This window comes from Mobula birostris, chromosome 21 (assembly GCF_030028105.1).
Source record: "Mobula birostris isolate sMobBir1 chromosome 21, sMobBir1.hap1, whole genome shotgun sequence".
In the NCBI taxonomy this organism is placed as follows: Eukaryota; Metazoa; Chordata; class Chondrichthyes; order Myliobatiformes; family Myliobatidae; genus Mobula; species Mobula birostris.
Window position 1 is genome coordinate 12,129,426 of NC_092390.1, and position 18,579 is coordinate 12,148,004.

Consider the following 18,579-nt stretch of genomic DNA (forward strand, 5'->3'; position numbering starts at 1 on the left):
TCCCACTCCATCTCCTCCCCCACCTTCTTCTCCCTCTGCCTCTCCTCCCCCACTTCCTTCTCCCTCTCCCTTCTCCCCACCTCCCTCCCCCTCCCTCTTTCCCTTCCCCTCCCCTCCCCCCTTCCCCTCTTCCCCCCCTTCCCCTCTTCCCCCCCCTTCCCCCCCTTCCCCTCTTCCCCTTCCCCTTCCTCTCCTCCCCCACTTCCTCCTCCCTCTCCTTCTCCTCCTGCACTTCATTCTCCCTCCTACCCACCTCCCTCTCCCTCCTCCCCACCTCCCTCCCCTTTCCCCTCCCTCTTTCCCGTTCCCCTCCCCTCCCTCTTTTCCCCTCCCCTTCCTCTCTTCCCCTGCCCTTTCCCCTTCCCCTTCCCACTCCCCCTCCCCTCCCCTTCCCCCTCCCCTCCCCCCTCTTCCCCCTCCCTCCCCCTCTTCCCCTCCCTTCTTTCCCTTCCCCTCCCCTTCCCCTCACTCATCTCTCTCCCCTCCCTCCCTTTCCCTCCTCCTCCCTTCCTCCTTTTCCCTCTTCCTCTCCTCCTTCCCTCTCTCTCTCTCTCCTCCCTCTCCCTCTCCCTTTCCTCCCCCTCTCTCTCCCCCTCCTCTCCCTCTCCTCCCCTTCCTCTCCCTCTCCTCCCCCTCTTTTGCCACCTCTCCCCTCCTTCGTCCCTCTCCACCTCCTCCCTTCCCATTCTCCCTGTGCTCTCCTCTCACTCTTCCCCTGTCTTTCCCTCCCTTCTCTCTGTCTGTCCCATCCCCTCTCTTTCCTTCCCCATCTTCGGAATCTACACCGAGCAAGGAGTGGTGGTGAGGAGGGGAAGAGCAGAGGGAAAGTTTGGTGGCACCCCTCCACCGCTTCCCCGGCCCCCGGCCCTCGGCCCTCCTCCAGGGTAACAGCCCCTCCCACTTGCAGAGAGCGCACGGCGAAGGTGAGCGGGGTCTGGCGGCTGGGCGCGGAGACGGAATGCTCGCTCCTCGCCATGCATCTCGAGGGGCTGGAGATGATAGCTGTCCTTGTGGTGGTCGCCCTGTTTGTCAAAGTACTGGAACAGTTCGGACTTTTTGAGCCAGTGGTCATCGAAACAGGTACAGTGGTTTGTCTCGAATGCTCTCCTTGTAAACCAAGAAACAAGTGTCTGGATTCCATCCGGGATCTGTACCTTCTGAGTCTCCCGAAAAACTGCTCAGCCTGAGTGCGATTCCCTAAATTATGGAACTTTTAAGTTTCACTGCTTGACTGAATGGAATAAGTTGTGAAGAGCGAGACTAGTTTTTAAATGCCAGTTCTTTTAGCAAGTCGGCCAAATTCTTGCTCTAGCTTCGGCTCTTACCGCACCATGTTAGTGTTTTTCAGTTACAATAGTTCATCGAAGGGTCGGGAGGTGGGGTGGATTTCGCAGGCGTGAATTTTTAGAACTGCCGTTCGGATCTCACAGGACTTCTCATAAAGAACATTGGCTGTGAGGCTCTTGATATTTCATATCAATCCAAAAGTAGAGAGATGGAGTACAAGGTAATTACATGAAAACCATTATCGGGTATTCCGGTGTCGAATGTGTGCGGACGAAGGAATCGTAATCAATCTCGCTCTCTCTCTCTCTTTCTCCGTCTCTGAATTTATCTTTCTCTCTCTGTCTGTCTGTCTCTCTCTCTCTGTCCCTTTCTTAATCTCTCTCTGTCTGTCTCTGTCCTGTCTTTTTGCGTGTGTGTGGTTGTAGCAAAGAGTGAAACAGTACCAAAAAAAAACAGGGATATGTTGGAGGGGAGATGATTCAGATGTTGGAGAAAGGATGCGAGACGTTGGAGGCTGAGGTGGACCACAGAGTGGGTTGAATGGACGGGGGTGGGGGGGGGGTTCCAGAATTGCGATGGTGTCGGTGGGTGACTGCGAAAGGACTGCATTTGAACTCTTATCAAACATTATGCACCACAGAATCAGTAACAAGGTGCAAGAGGGTTGCAGAGGCTCTCAGGGAAAGGTGCACACTCAGAAAGCTGTTATACCTGAAAGGTGTTTGGCTTCTGCATAATTTCAGGTTTACAGCAATAATGTGTACCGTAGACACTGTTTACCTCCCCTTCTGGAAACACAATTAAGGACAAACGATAAATTCTGGCCTTTTCCAGTGATGCCAATGTTCTGCAAATGAATTTACCAAACTGTCCCCTAGTGACAGGGCTTTCTGCAGACAATGCAGAGAGGACTGATTAAAGACAGTTAATGATCGGCAGAGTGTTATACATCAGTAAATCTTTGAAGAATTATTACTAGGAATCACAAAACACAATCGCTTAAAAACCCTACCCACAGGCAGTTTCTCCCAGTGATGGATGGGTCACATACACACACACACACACACACACACACACACACACACACACACACACCAGAGGACAGGTTCTACACAAAAACACTGGCAGACACGGGAAAGGGTCCCACATGAACACACTGACTCTTACTACACACACACACACACACACACACACACACACAGGGGCTGGTCCCATTCTCTCTCACTGACTCTCACTACGGACAGGTCCCACATAAATAAGGAGGCCACGTCTGTACCTAATAAAGAGGCCACTTAGCGTATGTTCATGGTCTTTAGCTACTGTAGCCCGTCCACTTCAAGGTTTGAAGTGTTGTGTATTCAGAGATGCTCTTCAGCAAACCACCATTGCAATAGGTGGTTATTTGAGTTGCTGTCACCTTCCTCTCAGCTTGAACCAGTCTGCCCATTCTCCTTTGACCTCTCTCATTAACAAGGCATTTTTACCCACAGAACTGCCACTTAATGGATTTTTTGTTTGTTTGTTCTTTTGCACCATTCTCTGTAAACTATAGACTTGAGACTGTTGTGTGTGAAAATTCCAGGAGATCAACAATTTACTCAAGATATTAAACCTCCATGTCTGGAACCAACAATCATTCCATGGTCAAAGTCACTGAGATCATGTTTCTCCCCCATTCTGATGTTTAGTCCGAACAGCAAATGAACCTCTTGACCATGTCTGCCTGCTGATATGCATTGAGTTACTGACACATGATTGGCTGATTAAATTAACGAGCAAGTGTAAAGGGGAACCTAGGAAAGTGGCCATCAATCATAGTCTTGACAATGATTGTCTTGGCAAAATTTTCTATGGAAGGGGTTTGCCATTGTCTTCTGTTGAACAGTGACTTTACAAGGCCTGTGACCCCAGCTATTATCAATACTCTTCAGAGATTGTCTGCCTGGCGTCAGTGGTTGAAGAACCAGGACTTGTGGTATGCACCAGTTGCTCATACGACTATCCACCATCTGCTCATGGCCTTGCGTGACCCTGATCGGGGCGGGGGGGGTGGGTGGAGGGGTGCTCAGCAGGTGCTACACCTTGCCCATGGGTGACTTGCAGGCTAGCGGAGGGAAGGAGCACCTTATGCCTCCTTTGGTAGAGACATATCTCCACCCACCACCCAGAATCAAGTTGCCACTGTGTATGTATAGAAACATAGAAAATAGGTGCAGGAGTAGGCCATTCGGCCCTTCGAGCCTGCACCGCCATTTATTATGATCATGGCTGATCATCCAACTCAGAACCCCGCCCCAGCCTTCCCTCCATACCCCCTGACCCCCGTAGCCACAAGGGCCATATCTAACTCCCTTTTAAATATAGCCAATGAACTGGCCTCAACCGTTTCCTGTGGCAGAGAATTCCACAGATTCACCACTCTCTGTGTGAAGAAGTTTTTCCTAATCTCGGTCCTAAAAGGCTTCCCCTCTATCATCAAACTGTGGCCCCTCGTTCTGGACTTCCCTAACATCAGGAACAATCTTCCTGCATCTAGCCTGTCCAATCCCTTTAGGATCTTATACGTTTCAATCAGATCCTCCCTCAATCTTCTAAATTCCAACGAGTACAAGCCCAGTTCATCCAGTCTTTCTTCATATGAAAGTCCTGCCATCCCAGGAATCAATCTGGTGAACCTTCTTTGTACTCCCTCTATGGCAAGGATGTCTTTCCTCAGATTAGGGGACCAAAACTGCACACAATACTCCAGGTGTGGTCTCACCAAGGCCTTGTACAACTGCAGTAGTACCTCCCTGCTCCTGTACTCGAATCCTCTCACTATAAATGCCAGCATACCATTCGCCTTTTTCACCACCTACTGTACCTGCATGCCCACTTTCAATGACTGGTGTATAATGACACCCAGGTCTCGTTGCACCTCCCCTTTTCCTAATCGGCCACCATTCAGATAATAATCTGTTTTCCTATTTTTGCCACCAAAGTGGATAACTTCACATTTATCCACATTAAATTGCATCTGCCATGAATTTGCCCACTCACCCAACCTATCCAAGTCACCCTGCATCCTCTTAGCATCCTCCTCACAGCTAACACTGCCACCCAGCTTTGTGTCATCCGCAAACTTGGAGATGCTGCATTTAATTCCCTCATCCAAGTCATTAATATATATTGTAAGCAACTGGGGTCCCAGCACTGAGCCTTGCGGTACCCCACTAGTCACCGCCTGCCATTCTGAAAAGGTCCCGTTTATTCCCACTCTTTGCTTCCTGTCTGCTAACCAATTCTCCACCCACACCAATACCTTACCCCCAATACCGTGTGCTTTAAGTTTGCACACTAATCTTCTGTGTGGGACCTTGTCAAAAGCCTTTTGAAAATCCAAATATACCACATCCACTGGTTCTCCCCTATCCACTCTACTAGTTACATCCTCAAAAAATTCTATGAGATTCGTCAGACATGATTTTCCTTTCACAAATCCATGCTGACTTTGTCCGATCATTTCACCGCTTTCCAAATGTGCTGTTATCACATCCTTGATAACTGACTCCAGCAGTTTCCCCACCACTGACGTTAGGCTAACCGGTCTATAATTCCCCGGTTTCTCTCTCCCTCCTTTTTTAAAAAGTGGAGTTACATTAGCCACCCTCCAATCCTCAGGAACTAGTCCAGAATCTAACAAGTTTTGAAAAATTATCACTAATGCATCCACTATTTCTTGGGCTACTTCCTTAAGCACTCTAGGATGCAGACCATCTGGCCCTGGGGATTTATCTGCCTTCAATCCCTTCAATTTACCTAACACCACTTCCCTACAAACATGTATTTCGCTCAGTTCCTCCATCTCACTGGACCCTCTGTCCCCTACTATTTCTGGAAGATTATTTATGTCCTCCTTAGTGAAGACAGAACCAAAGTAATTATTCAATTGGTCTGCCATGTCCTTGCTCCCCATAATCAATTCACCTGTTTCTGTCTGCAGGGGACCTACATTTGTCTTTACCAGTCTTTTCCTTTTTACATATCTATAAAAGCTTTTACAGTCCGTTTTTATGTTCCCTGCCAGTTTTCCCTCATAATCTTTTTTCCCCTTCCTAATTAAGCCCTTTGTCCTCCTCTGCTGAACTCTGAATTTCTCCCAGTCCTCAGGTGAGCCACTTTCTCTGGCTAATTTGTATGCTTCTTCTTTGGAATTGATACTATCCCTAATTTCTCTTGTCAGCCACGGGTGCACTACCTTCCTTGATTTATTCTTTTGCCAAACTGGGATGAACAATTGTTGTATATAACAGTCTCATGCACTGACACTTAAAGGCATGATGGGTTCATGTTGCTGGTGTTGAAAAGGGGTCATATAATCATGAACCTTTGGAACATTATATCCCTTGAGGCTGAAGATGCAAAGTATAAATCTCACACACACACACACACACACACACACACACACACACACACACACAATGTAGAACAATGTGTAAAATGCTAGAACCTCTTGTCAGAAATCATTCCCCCCTCACTTTCCCTAGTCTTGCCCTCTTTCTCTCCCTCTCCCCTCCCCTTCCCCTCCTCTCCCCTACTCCCCTCCCTTTTCCCCTCTTCCTCCCCTTTCCTCCTTTCTCCTCTCTCTCTCTCAATCACCCCTTTCCCCCTCCTCACCCCCATCTCTCTCTCAATCCCCTCTCTCTTTCTACCTCTCTCATTATCTGCACTCTTTTCTTTCTATCCGGTACTGATCGAATTCCCTTTGGAAGCCATAGTAGAGCCGAGCCAACAATCCACTCTCACTCACTCCATAATAAAGGCTTCAGCTCCTGTTCCAACACACATCCTTCGGGCCTTCCACCATTTTACCATTTGCAAACTGTTTATCTAAGCCTGATCATCATTTTAATCACACCAGGCCAGATATCAACCCTTCTGCCTCTAGGAATAAACCCATCTTCTCTAGCCCTTCCCTGTAACTTGCTCTCCATCCAGTAAGTAATTTCTGGGCTCTTTTCCAAGGACTTCAAATCCTTCCCGATATATCTTGATCCAGCCTAGAAGGTGGTGCAGCTGAATAACACTTCATAGTAGCTTGCACGCCTGTGCAGCCTGTCCCCCAAATGGAAGGAGCCCGCTTGAAGGGAGGGGTATAGCAGAGGTTGGGATTCAATTTGCACCACTGCCTATAAGGAGATTATGTGTGACCCACATGGGTTTCCTCCCACATTCTAAAGACGTACACATTGGGGTTGGCGAATTGAGGACATGCTACATTAGCGCCAAAAGTGTGGCGACAATTGTGGGCTGATTTGATTCTATGCAAGACATCACATTCACTGTATGTTTCGATATACATGTGACAAATAAAGCTAATCTTTCTTTAATCATGTCATGTGGGGTTTTGTAGCCACGATTTCCATCTGCCCATTTAGCATAAGCACATCCAGTTTTAGTTCTGGCTTCCTTCAAAGTGTACAACTTTCTACATTTAATTCCGTCCTCCCATTCCACCGGCATGTATACTTTCTCCTGAAGTCTATCTCTATGCACTATAGTACAGAACGTTTTGAAATCTGACCTCTGGCGGGACGCTGCTGTATGATTCCCTCCAGTCTGAGAAATAGCTTCCCACCTTAACTCTGTGTTACCGACCCCTAAACAAATTATTTTTCCATGCAGTCTGGATTCTGTAAGGAATGGAGTTTCACTCTACAAGGTCTCCAATCACCTTGCACATCTCTCACATAATTTATCAAATTCCCTTGATCCAAAGAGAAAAGCTTTAGCTCGTTCACCTTCCTTCACCAGACATGCTCTAATCCAGAGAACATAGCACATAGAATAGTACAGTGTAGGAACCAGCCCTTCAATCCACACTGTCTGTGTTGACTGCAATGCTAAATTAAACTAATTCTATCTCTATCTACCTGCATGTAACCCATATCCCTCACTCCCAGTGTGTTTGTGTCTCTAAGTGCCTCTAAAGCTCCATTCTCATGGCTGCTTTCCCAGCAGCACAGCCCAGACGCCTCGTGCACTCTATCTAAAAAAATCAAACTCCCTGACAAACCTCCTTTAAACTTTCCACCACCCACCTTAAACCTGTGTCCTCTAGTGATGGTCATTTCTACTCTGGAGGGGGTCGGGGTTGGTAAGGCTGATTGTCTACCCTGTCTATGCCCCACATAATTATATATGCTTCTGTCAGATCTCCTCCTCAGTCTCAATTTGAGTATAGACATAAGACTTAGAACAGTACAGGCATTTCAGCCTACAATGTTGTGCCAACTGTTTACTCTAATCTAAGATCAATCTAAACCTTCCCTCCCACATAGCCCTCCATTTCTCCATCATCCATCTGTTTATCTAAGAGTATTCAATGAGCCTAATGTGTCTTATCTCTACCACCGCCCCTGGCAGTGTGTTGCACGCACTGACCCCCCCTATGGATGTAAGAAAACCTCCGTCTGACATCCTCCTCTATATTCCCCCCCACCACAACCTTAAAATTATGCCCCCCCCCATGTGGGCAGTAATACAGAGAGGTGGATTGTGGTACAGGAGGTTGAAGTGTGGAAAGGTGTCAGAAATGAGTCCTGGTAACAGCAGAGTGCTCCAGGATGGCTGATCTAGTGAAAAGGGGTTGTTAAGCATAGAATGGATAATTTTCTAATTCAGAAGTGGTGGGAGAAGGTTTGTCGTGCTGATAGGTGAGCAGTTTTACCCATTTGCAACGCACACAAAATGATGAAGGAACTCAGCAAATCAGGCAATAGCTATGGAGATAAATAAACAGTCGACATCTCAGGTTGAGACCCTCATCAGTACAGGAAAGGAAAGGGGAAGAAGCCAGAATAAAAACGTGGGAAGAGGGGAAGGAGTTTAAGCTGGCAGGTGATAGCTGATACCTGGTGAGGGGAATGCAGATGAAGTGAGAAGCTAGAGGTGATAGGTAGAAGAGGTAAAGAGCCGAAGAAGAGGGAATCTGATAGGAGAAGAGAGAGGACCATGGGAGAAAGGGAAGGAAGAGGGATTCCAGGTGACAGGCAAATGAGGAGAAAGGTAAGAGGAGAGCCAGACCAGGAATAGGAAAAGGTAGAAGGGGAAGGGAGAGAAATTGCCAGAAGTTAAAGAAATCGAAGCTCATGTTGTCCAATTGGAGGAGAAGGTTGATCGCAACTCTTAATTTCCTTCTTGGTCACACACAAACTGGTTAGGGAAGTAGCCTCCTATATATTCATGAGACCTGATGTAGATTGGGGTATAAATTAACCAAGCACCTTTGCTCCATCCACCACAAAAGGCAGGCTCTCCTGGTGGTGACCCATTTCAGTTTGATATCCCATTCCCATTCTAATGTGTCAGTCCATGGTCTCCTCTACTACCATGATGAAGCCACTCACAGGTGGGAGATGCAACACCTTCTATTCTGTCTGATATCTTCCAACCTGATGGTATGAACTTCAATTTCTTTAAATCAGAGTGAAAATACCTCTGCACTGTCCCATCACATACTCTCAGGGCATGGACAGCATGGGTTAGGTACAGAGTGAAGCTCCATCTATACTGTCACTTCACATACAGCACAGGTTAGATACACAACACCATAAGACATAAGAGCAGAATTAGGCCACGTGGCCCATCGTGTTTCCTCCGCCATTTCATCGTGGCTGATCCAATTCTCCTCTCAGCCCCAATCTCCTACCTTCTCTTCATATCCCTTCTTTCTCTGACCAATCAAGAATCTATCAGCCTCTGCCTTAAATAAAAATAAAGACTTGGCCTCCACAGCTGCCTGTGGAAAAGAATTCCACAGATTCACCACCCTCTGACTAAAGAACTTCCTCCTCATCTCTATCTAAAAGGACACCCCACTATTCTGAGGCTGTGTCCTCTGGTCTGACTCTCCACCAGACGAAAAATCCATCCTTTCATTATCCAGTCTATCAAGGCCTTTTAACACTTCGGGTTTCAATGAGGTCACCCCTCATTCTTCTGAATACCAGTGAATACAGACCCGGAACCAAGAAATGCTATTCATATGACAAGCCATTTAATCCCAGAATCATTTTCGTGAACCTGCTTTGAACCCTCTCCAGTTTCAGCACATTCTTTCTAAGATAAGGGGCCTAAAAATTATCCCAATACTCCACATGAGGCCTCACCAGTGCTTTATAAAGTTTCAATATTACATCCTTGCTTTTATATTCTAGTCCTCTTCAAATGAATGGTAACATTGCATTTGTCTTCCTCACCACAGACTCAATCTGCAAATTAACTTTTAGGAAATTCTGCACAAGGACTCCCAAATCCTTTTGCACCTCAGTTTTTTGAATTGTTTCTCCATTTAGAAAATAGTCAACACTTCTACCAAAGTTTATGGCCATACCCTTACAGACACTGTGTTCCATCTGCCATTTCTTTGCCTATTCTCCTAATCTGTCTAAGTCCTTCTGTAGCCTCCCTACTCCCTCAAAACTACCTGCACCTTCACCTATCTTCATATCAACTGCAAACTTTGCAACAAAGCCATCAATTCAATCATTGACAAATATAATGTTAAAAGAATCAGTCCCAACCCAGACCTCTGTGAAACACTATTAGTCACCAGCGGCCAACCAGAAAATGGTTGCTTTATCCCCACTCTTTGCTTCCTGCCAATCAGCCACTGCTTTATCCATGCTGGAATCTTTCCTGTAATACCATGGGCTCATTGTTAAGCAGCCTCATGTGCAGCACCAAGTACACAACTTCAATTGATTCTCCTTTGTCTATTCAGCTTGTTATTTCTTCAAAGATTCCAATAGATTTTCCCATGCTGACTTCACCTATTTTATCACGTGCCTCCAAATACCCTGAGATCTCATCCTTAATAATCAACTCCAACATCTTCCCAACCACTGAGGTCAGGATAACTGGCCTATAGTTTCCTTTCTTCTGCCTCTCTCCCTTCTTGAAGAGTGGCATGACATTTGCAACTTTCCAGTCCTCCGGAACCATTCTAGAATCTAGTGATTCTTGAAAGATCATTACTAATGCCACCACAATCTCTTCAGCCACCTCTTTCAGAACCCTGGAGTGTACACCATATGGTCCAGGTGACTTATCTGCCTTCAGAACTTTCGGCTTGCGAAGAACCTTCTCTCTAGTTATGTTAACTTCATACCTCATGACCCCTAACACCTGGAACTTCCACAACACTGCTAGTGTCCTTCACAGTGAAGACTAATGCAAAATACTTATTCAGTTTATTCCCTATTACTACCTCTCCAGCATTGTTTTCCAGCGGGTCAATATCCAATCTCGCCTCTCTTTTACACTTCATGTATCTGCAGAAACTTTTGGTATCCTCATTAATATTATCCACTAGCTTACTTTTGTATTCCATCTTTATCTTCTAAATGACTTTTTAGTTGCCTTCTGTTGGCTTTTGAAAGCTTTCCAATCCTTTAACATCCCACTAATTTTTACTCATTATATGCCCTCTCTTTGGCTTTTATGTTGACATTGACTTCTCTTGTTAGCCACAGTTTTGTCATCTTTCCTTTAAAATACTTCTTTTTTGGGATTTATATATCCTTTGCCTTCTGAATTGCTTCCAGAAATTCCAGCCATTGCTGTTCTGCCGTCATCCCTGCCAGTGTTCTTTTCTCATCAATTCTGGCCAACTCCTCTCTCATGCCTCTGTAATTTCATTTACTCCATTGTAATACTGATACATTTGACTTCAGTTTCTCCTTCCCAAATTTCAGGGCGAATTCGATCATATTATGATCACTACCCCCCCCCCCCCCAGGTTCTTGTACCTTAATCTCTCTAATCAATTGTGGTTCATTGCACAACACCCAATCCAGAATAGCTGGTCCCCTTGTGGCCTCAACCACGAGCTGCTCTAAAAAGCCATCTGATAGGCACTCTAGAAATTCTCCCTCCTGGAATCCGGCACCAACCTGATTCTCCCAATCTACCTGCATATTGAAGTCCCCAGTGACTATTGTAACATTGCCCTTTTGGTGTGCATTTTCTGTCTCCCATTGTAATCTGTAGGTCACATCCTTATTACTGTTTGAGGTCTGTATACAACTCCCATCAGGGTCTTTTTATCCTTGCAGATCCTTAACTCCATCCACAATGTTTCAATACCTTCTGGCCCTATGTCACCTCTTTCTAATGATTTGATTTCATTTTTCACCATCAGAGCAACACCACCCCCTCTGCCTTCTTGCCTACCCTTTTGATACTATGTGTATCCTGGACATTAAACTCCCAACTATAACCTTTCAGCCATGACTCAGTGATGCCTACAACATCATTCCTGCCAATCTGCAACCTTACTGCAAGTTCATCTACCTTATTTTGTATATTGCACGTGCATTCAAATATAACACCTACAGAATGAAGCTGCTTCTACACTGTCCCATCATACAGAGCAGGTTAGAAGAAGCAGGAAGTCTGCAGAATAACTTAAGACAGATTAGAATGGGCAAAGAAGTGGCCGATGGAATACAGTGTAAGGAAGCATATGATCGTACACTTTGGTAGAAGGCATAAAGACGTAGACTATTTTCAAAACAGGCAGCAAATTCAGAAATCAGAGGTGCACAGAAACTTGGGAGTCCTCATGCAAGATTTCCTAAAGGCTAACCTGCAGGTTGACTCAATGGTAAGAAAGGGAAATGCAATGTTAGCATTCTTTTCAGGAGGACTAGAATATTAAAGCAATGATGTAACACTGAGGCTTTTCAAAGTACTGGTCTGACTGCATGGAGTATTATAAACAGTTCTGGGCCCCTTACCCAAGAAAGGACATGCTAGCATTGGAGACGGTCCAGAGAAGGCTCACGAGAGTGATCCCAGGAATGAAAAGGTTAATGTATGAGGAGCATTTGGTGGCTCTGGTTTAAAAGAATGGGGGTGGAAATCTCTTTGAAACATATTGAATATTGAAATTCTTCAATACAGTGGTCATGGCGAGGATGTTTCTATAGTAGGGGAGTCCAGAAATAGAGGACACAGCCTCAGAATGCAAGGACATCCCTTTAGAACAGAGATGAGGAGGAATTTATGTAGTTGGAGGGTATTGAATCTGTGGGATTCATTGCCACAGACGACTGTGAAGGCCAGGTTGTTGGGTATATTTAAAGTGTAGTTTGATAGGTTTGTGATTAATAAGAGCAATAAAGGTTATGGGGTGAAGGCAGGAGAAAGGAGTTGAGAGGGATAATAGATCAGCCAAGATAGAACGACAGAGAGGACTCGATTTCTGGCCCAATTCTGCTCCTATGTCTTATGGTCTTATTGTCTAGCTATAGAGCGGAGGTCCTTGTGCACTATTGCATCTCACATTACCTGAGCAGGAACCGCACAGGTTAGATTTTGAATAAGGCTGGAAAAAGCATTCTCTAATTGTTGAGGGCCTCAGAGATCAATGATGCACAAACTTGGGCAGAAATTGTAAGCCATCATCAGTCAATTAAATTTCTTCTCAAGTTAAACAAGGCAAGTTGAATATCAATTTCTTCAAATCATAGTGAAAATGAATTTTAGATGAGTGCAATTGAATGTCAATAAATCAAGCTACAATTGAATGGATAAAGATGGAGAGTTTAAATGTGCACATGTTCATCAATACATCAGGTAAGATTTAGCCTGGCAACTCACAACAGGAGCAGTTAATGTGTCTCAGTATCACACAAAACACTGGAGGAATTCAGCAGGCCAGGCAGCATCTATGGGAAAGAATAAACAGTCGACGTTTCGGGCCGAGACCCTCTTTCAAAACTGAGAAGCAAGGGGTAAGAAGCCAGAATAAAAGGGTGGAGAGGAGTACGGGTAAGAGGCTAGCTGGAAGGTGATAGGTGAAGCCAGGTGTGTGGGAAGGGTTAAGCGCTAGAGAAGAAAGAAACTTCTTTCCTCTGTTTGTGTCTTTTATTGGACGGTATGGGTTTTCACATGAGGTGTGTGGTACTCCAATTTAACCTTTGCATCTCACACACAATGAGCTGAATGGCTTCTATCTGTTGGCCGTGTGGCACTGAGTCTATCAAAAACACTTTCATGGAGCTCTGAATTAGGATAATGCTGAACATAGTTTGAATTTCAGGATGTTCCTGTAGATAGTTTGCTCTCTTAAGGGAGCTAGCAGAATTTTTTTTGAAAAAGAGTTGAAAACTTATTTTTCTGGGTCCGTTAACTCGGTGTCCACTTTATCACGTACACCCGCTCATTAATGCAAATATCCAATCAACCAATCATGTAACATCAACTCAATACAGAAAAGCATGCAGACATGGTCAAGAGATTCAGTTCTTCAGACAAAACATCAGAATGGGGAAGAAATGTGACTTTGACCATAGAATGATCGTTGGTGCCAGACGGGGTGACCTGAGTATCTCAAAGCCAGCTGATTCCCTGGGATTTTCTTGTACACCAGGCTCTAGAGGTTACAGAGAATGGTGCGAAAAATAAAAAAAACATCCAGTGAGCGGCAGTTCTATGGACTAAAATGCCTAGTCAATGAGAGAGGTCAGAGGAGAATGTTCACACTGGTTCAAACTGACAGGAAGGTGACAGTAACTCAAGTAGCCGCAGGTTGCAACGGTGGTTTGTAGAAGAGTATGTCTGAATGCACAACATGTTGAACTTTGAAGTGGAAGTACTGCAGCAAAAGATCACACACTTCACCTGTGAGTCGGCTGGGGTGATATACTGCGTCCGGTGCTCCCGATGTGGCCTTTTATATATTGGCGAGACCCGACGCAGACTGGGAGACCGCTTTGCTGAACACTTATGCTCTGTCCGCCAGAGAAAGCAGGATCTCCCAGTGGCCACACATTTTAATTCCACATCCCATTCCCATTCTGACATGTCTATCCACGGCCTCCTCTACTGTTTTGATGAAGCCACACTCAGGTTGGAAGAACAACACCTTATATTCCGTCTGGGTAGCCTCCAACCTGATGGCATGAACATCGACTTCTCTAACTTCCGCTGATGCCCCACCTCCCCCTCGTACCCCATCTGTTACTTATTTTTATACACACATTCTTTCTCTCACTCTCCTTTTTCTCCCTCTATCCCTCTGAATATACCCCTTGCCCATCCTCTGGGTCCCCCCCCCCTTGTCTTTCTTCCCGGACCTCCTGTCCCATGATCCTCTCGTATCCCTTTTGCCAATCACCTGTCCAGCTCTTGGCTCCATCCCTCCCGCTCCTGTCTTCTCCTATCATTTTGGATCTCCCCCTCCCCCTCCAACTTTCAAATCCCTTACTCACTCTTCCTTCAGTTAGTCCTGACGAAGGGTCTCGGCCTGAAACGTCGACTGTACCTCTTCCTAGAGATGCTGCCTGGCCTGCTGCGTTCACCAGCAACTTTGATGTGTGTTGCTAATATACACTGAGTGGTCATTTTACTAGGTACAGGAGGTCTCCAATGAAGTGGCAACTGAGTGTATTTATCCTTCATCTAATGTCATTGTAAAACAAGATTGATCGGCCATCTATTACATTGCTATTTGTGGGATCTTTCTGTGCGCACAGAGGGAGCACTCTATGGTTTTGATTTTGTCAAGTACCTTCACTCCATCTGCCATAGCACCTGAGTTCTCCCATTTTAACCCCACTTCCCATTCCCACACCAGCACAGCCAGCTCTATGGCCAAACTGAGGCCAGGCATAGATGAGAAGAACAGCACCTCATACCCTGCATTGGAAGTGGACATCCTGATGCCATGAAGATCACTTTCAGCTCCCTCTTCCACCTTTTTCACTTATTCCCCCTGCCCATCATCCACCCATTCCTCCGGCTGGTTCCCCTCCTCATCTCCTTTCCCTTCATTCCATAGTCCTCTCCAATCAGATTCCATCACCACCCTTTTGTCACTTCTGCTTATCACCTCACAGCTTCTTGCATCGTTCCCACTCTCCCTGTCCCTCCTTCCTACTTTGCCCCCCTACCTGTGCCATGCCCCCCACCATCTCCTGGATGCACGTACCACTCACTCTTTGCTCCAACCCTTCCCCCATCTTTTTATACCAGCTATCTCACCATCCAATCCAGTTGAAGGGTCTCAGTCAAAAGCATCATCTGTCTATTCCCTCCCCAGATGCTGTCTGAGACCCTTCAACGTTTTGAGTGTCTTGCTCCGGATTCCCAGCATCTGCAGAATCTCTTGTGCATCTGTTTTTGTTCACTTTGGACCATCACTATTATTCTGATGAAACTGCTTCCATTTTTTTTGAATAAATAGTCTGGAAAAGGGGAAACGTTTTCAGGTCTTGGACACAACAATGATAATGGAACAGCAGTTTTCCCAGTCAGGGCGGTGTACATTCTGAAGAACCTGCAGGAGTCAGTGGTCTCCACACAAGCTGCCTTTGCTCATCTTGCAGGTAGTGGTTGCTGCTTTAGGAAGAGTGACTGGAATAACTTAGAAAACAGCAGCAATGCAATCCACAGGTGGTACACAGCAGCCTACACAACTATCGTAACTCTTGTTGGTGCATCTCATTGGTTAACATATTTATGTCCTGTGAACTTTGCTGGGAAATGCCAGGAAACTGGTGCAGGTAGATGGTGTTTCTGAGTTATAGACATACAGCATAGAATACCACAGCACAGTACAGACCTTTCAGCCCACAATATTGTGCCAACCTTATAATCTACTCTAAAATCAACCTTACCCCTCCCTCTTACATTGCCCTCCAATATTTCTATCACCTATGTGTCTATCTAAGGTCTCTTAAGTGGCCCTGATGTATCTGCCTGTACCACCACCCCTGTCTGCACCACTCTTTGTGTAAAAAAAAACTTACCTCTGACAACACCCCCCTCCCATCACTTTAAAATTGTGCCCCTTCATATTAGCCACTTCCACCCTGCAAAAAGTCTCTGGCTGTCCCTTGGTCTATGGTTGGGCATGGACTAGATGGGCCGGAGGTCCCGTCTCTGTGATGTACATTTCCACAAACTCCTCTGCGGGGTGCCACCATAGCTTTGCAGTTAGCAAACACTGCAACAACTCGGGCGTTGGGGTTCAGTTCTGGCATCCTATATAAACAAGTTGGTACATTCCTTCCTGTGCGCGCGTGCTGCCCCCGTTTCCTCTCACAGTCCAGAGAGGTACTGGTTAACAGGTTAATTAGTCATTGTAAATCGTCCCGTGGTTAGGCTAGGGTTAGATTGGTAGGTAGCTGGTTGACACAGCTTGAAGGCCTGTTCTGTGGGTATCTCTAAATAACTAAACTAAAATAAAATAAAAATCAGGTCCCACTTCATCCCTCTTCACTCCAAAGAGAAAAGCCCTAGATCACTCAAACTATCTTGATAGGACATGTTCTCTAATCCAGGCAGCACCCTGGTTAAATCTCCTCTCTAAACCCCTCTTTAGACTCCCCTACCCTTTTCTAGGCCCCTCAACCTTCTACACTCCAGGGAAAACTTGCCCTGCCTATCAAACGAGCAGACATCATCACCAGACACGGGCTTGGTTTTAACGATTTCTGCTCTGGGAGTCGTGTATCTCTGAAAGCTTCTCCCCCAAACAGTTGTGGAGGCTAGTTTAATAAAAGAATTTAAAGTCGATTTAGATAGTATTTTGAAAGGTCAGGGATTAAGAGCGATAGGAATCCAGCACAGAAAAGGAGTTGGGGGCCTTAAATATTGAATGGCGGAAAATGCTTGCATGCTCTTTTTGTGAGTTTTTTGTGTGGATGAGATTAACCTTTTGGATGTGCCTCTGGTACATCGGTGTCCCCTCTGCGCTTTGGGGACTTTCCCCACTGCCTCAGTTGCCTCCATGAATAGATGTTATTGGGATTTACACATCAGAGCAGGTCACAGAGGTTGTTCCTGTTACTGACTCACTGGCTGGGGCTGATATTAGGCTGCGTAACATACAGCTCCGGTCCACTGCTTCTCGTCTGCAAGCGTATGAATCACAATGGGGAATATCTCCAGAGATGTGCTATAAATAACCTGCTGAAACGTCCCCTGTTTTCCAACATTGACTCCCATCACACTGCCATTCTGAAGGACTAATTATCAGGGACTTCAAAGGACAGTCTGACATTCGGGCTGAAGATGAGGATATGAATGGGCTTTAATATGATATTCTCTTTCATAATTATTTATAGCATGTTTCGATAGGATGACAATATCTTCAATATGAAGCTGAATCTCAAGGTTGTATATGGTTTACCTATTTTGATAACTTGAACTTTGAACACTGGATGTTGTGATATTCATTTCTTTCATTAACACCGGAAGCAGTTTGCAAAGCAAGGACAAGCTCAGCAAATGTCCACTCCATCTATGGTTGGCAGGAGAAGTTGTTGATGAGACAATGTAGAGGGAGATTCACTCTGTATCTAACCCCTGCTGTCCCTGTCCTGGGAGTGTGTGATGGGACAGTGTAGAGAGAGATTAACTCTGTATCTAACCCGTGCTGTCCCTGCCCTGGGAGTGTGTGATGGGACAGTGTAGAGGGAAATTCACTCTGTATCTAACCCGTGCTGTCCCTGCCCTGGGAGTGTGTGATGGGACAGTGTAGAGGGAGATTCACTCTGTATCTAACCCATGCTGTCCCTGTCCTGGGAGTGTGTGATGGGACAGTGTAGAGGGAGATTCACTCTGTATCTAACCCATGCTGTCCCTGTCCTGGGAGAGTGTGATGGGACAGTGTAGAGGGAACTTCATTCTGTATCTAACCCCCGCTGTCCCTGCCCTGGGAGTGTGTGATGGGACAGTGTAGAGGGAGAGTCACTCTATGTTCCTACCCTGGGAGGGTGAATATAGAAGGCAATTTGTTCCTTATCTAACCTGCAACAATGTGCACTGGTAAGGTAAGATGTTATTTTTCCCTCATGACTGCCTCTCAAGGATTCAGAAATTGACTCCCTTTGAGAAACCTCTCCTCAGCTAGTTGCAGATTTGTGAGCCGAGCCTTGCAGGCTGCCCTTTTCACTGAAGGTTCCAAGGTGCTGGAACATTGTGAGCTTTCTACAGATAAATAATGCACGGGTCTATTTCCACCCTGTGTAGGAACTGTCACTGATAAATATCAGATCATCCTCTGGAAGTCCCAGGCAGTGGGCAAGATGATTCAATAATTAATTGATTCCAGAACCTGTCAGTGACCTCCTTGTCCTCCAGGCTTTTGAATCCCACCAGCAATCTGGCATCAGTGTGGGACATATGTGGCGATGTCGTGACTGGTTTTCATCCCCAGAGACCTTGAGCCTGATGCCTGATCTTGGTTTACTGGTTTGAGAGCTGATGACTAAATTCCAGAGGATGTCATGACGCAGT

At 45.8% G+C, this 18,579-nt stretch overlaps 1 protein-coding gene across 1 annotated transcript in view; it reads left to right on the forward strand.

Moving 5' to 3' along the window:
* The first annotated feature begins 683 nt into the window (after positions 1-683).
* Positions 684-18,579, forward strand: part of LOC140185588 (A-type potassium channel modulatory protein KCNIP2-like) — a 133,074-nt gene continuing 115,178 nt past the window's right edge. Inside the window, exon 1 of the mRNA XM_072238949.1 lies at positions 684-1,080. Coding sequence (XP_072095050.1) covers positions 975-1,080 — 106 coding nt within the window. The 5' untranslated portion in view covers positions 684-974. The remainder of the gene's footprint in view (positions 1,081-18,579) is intronic.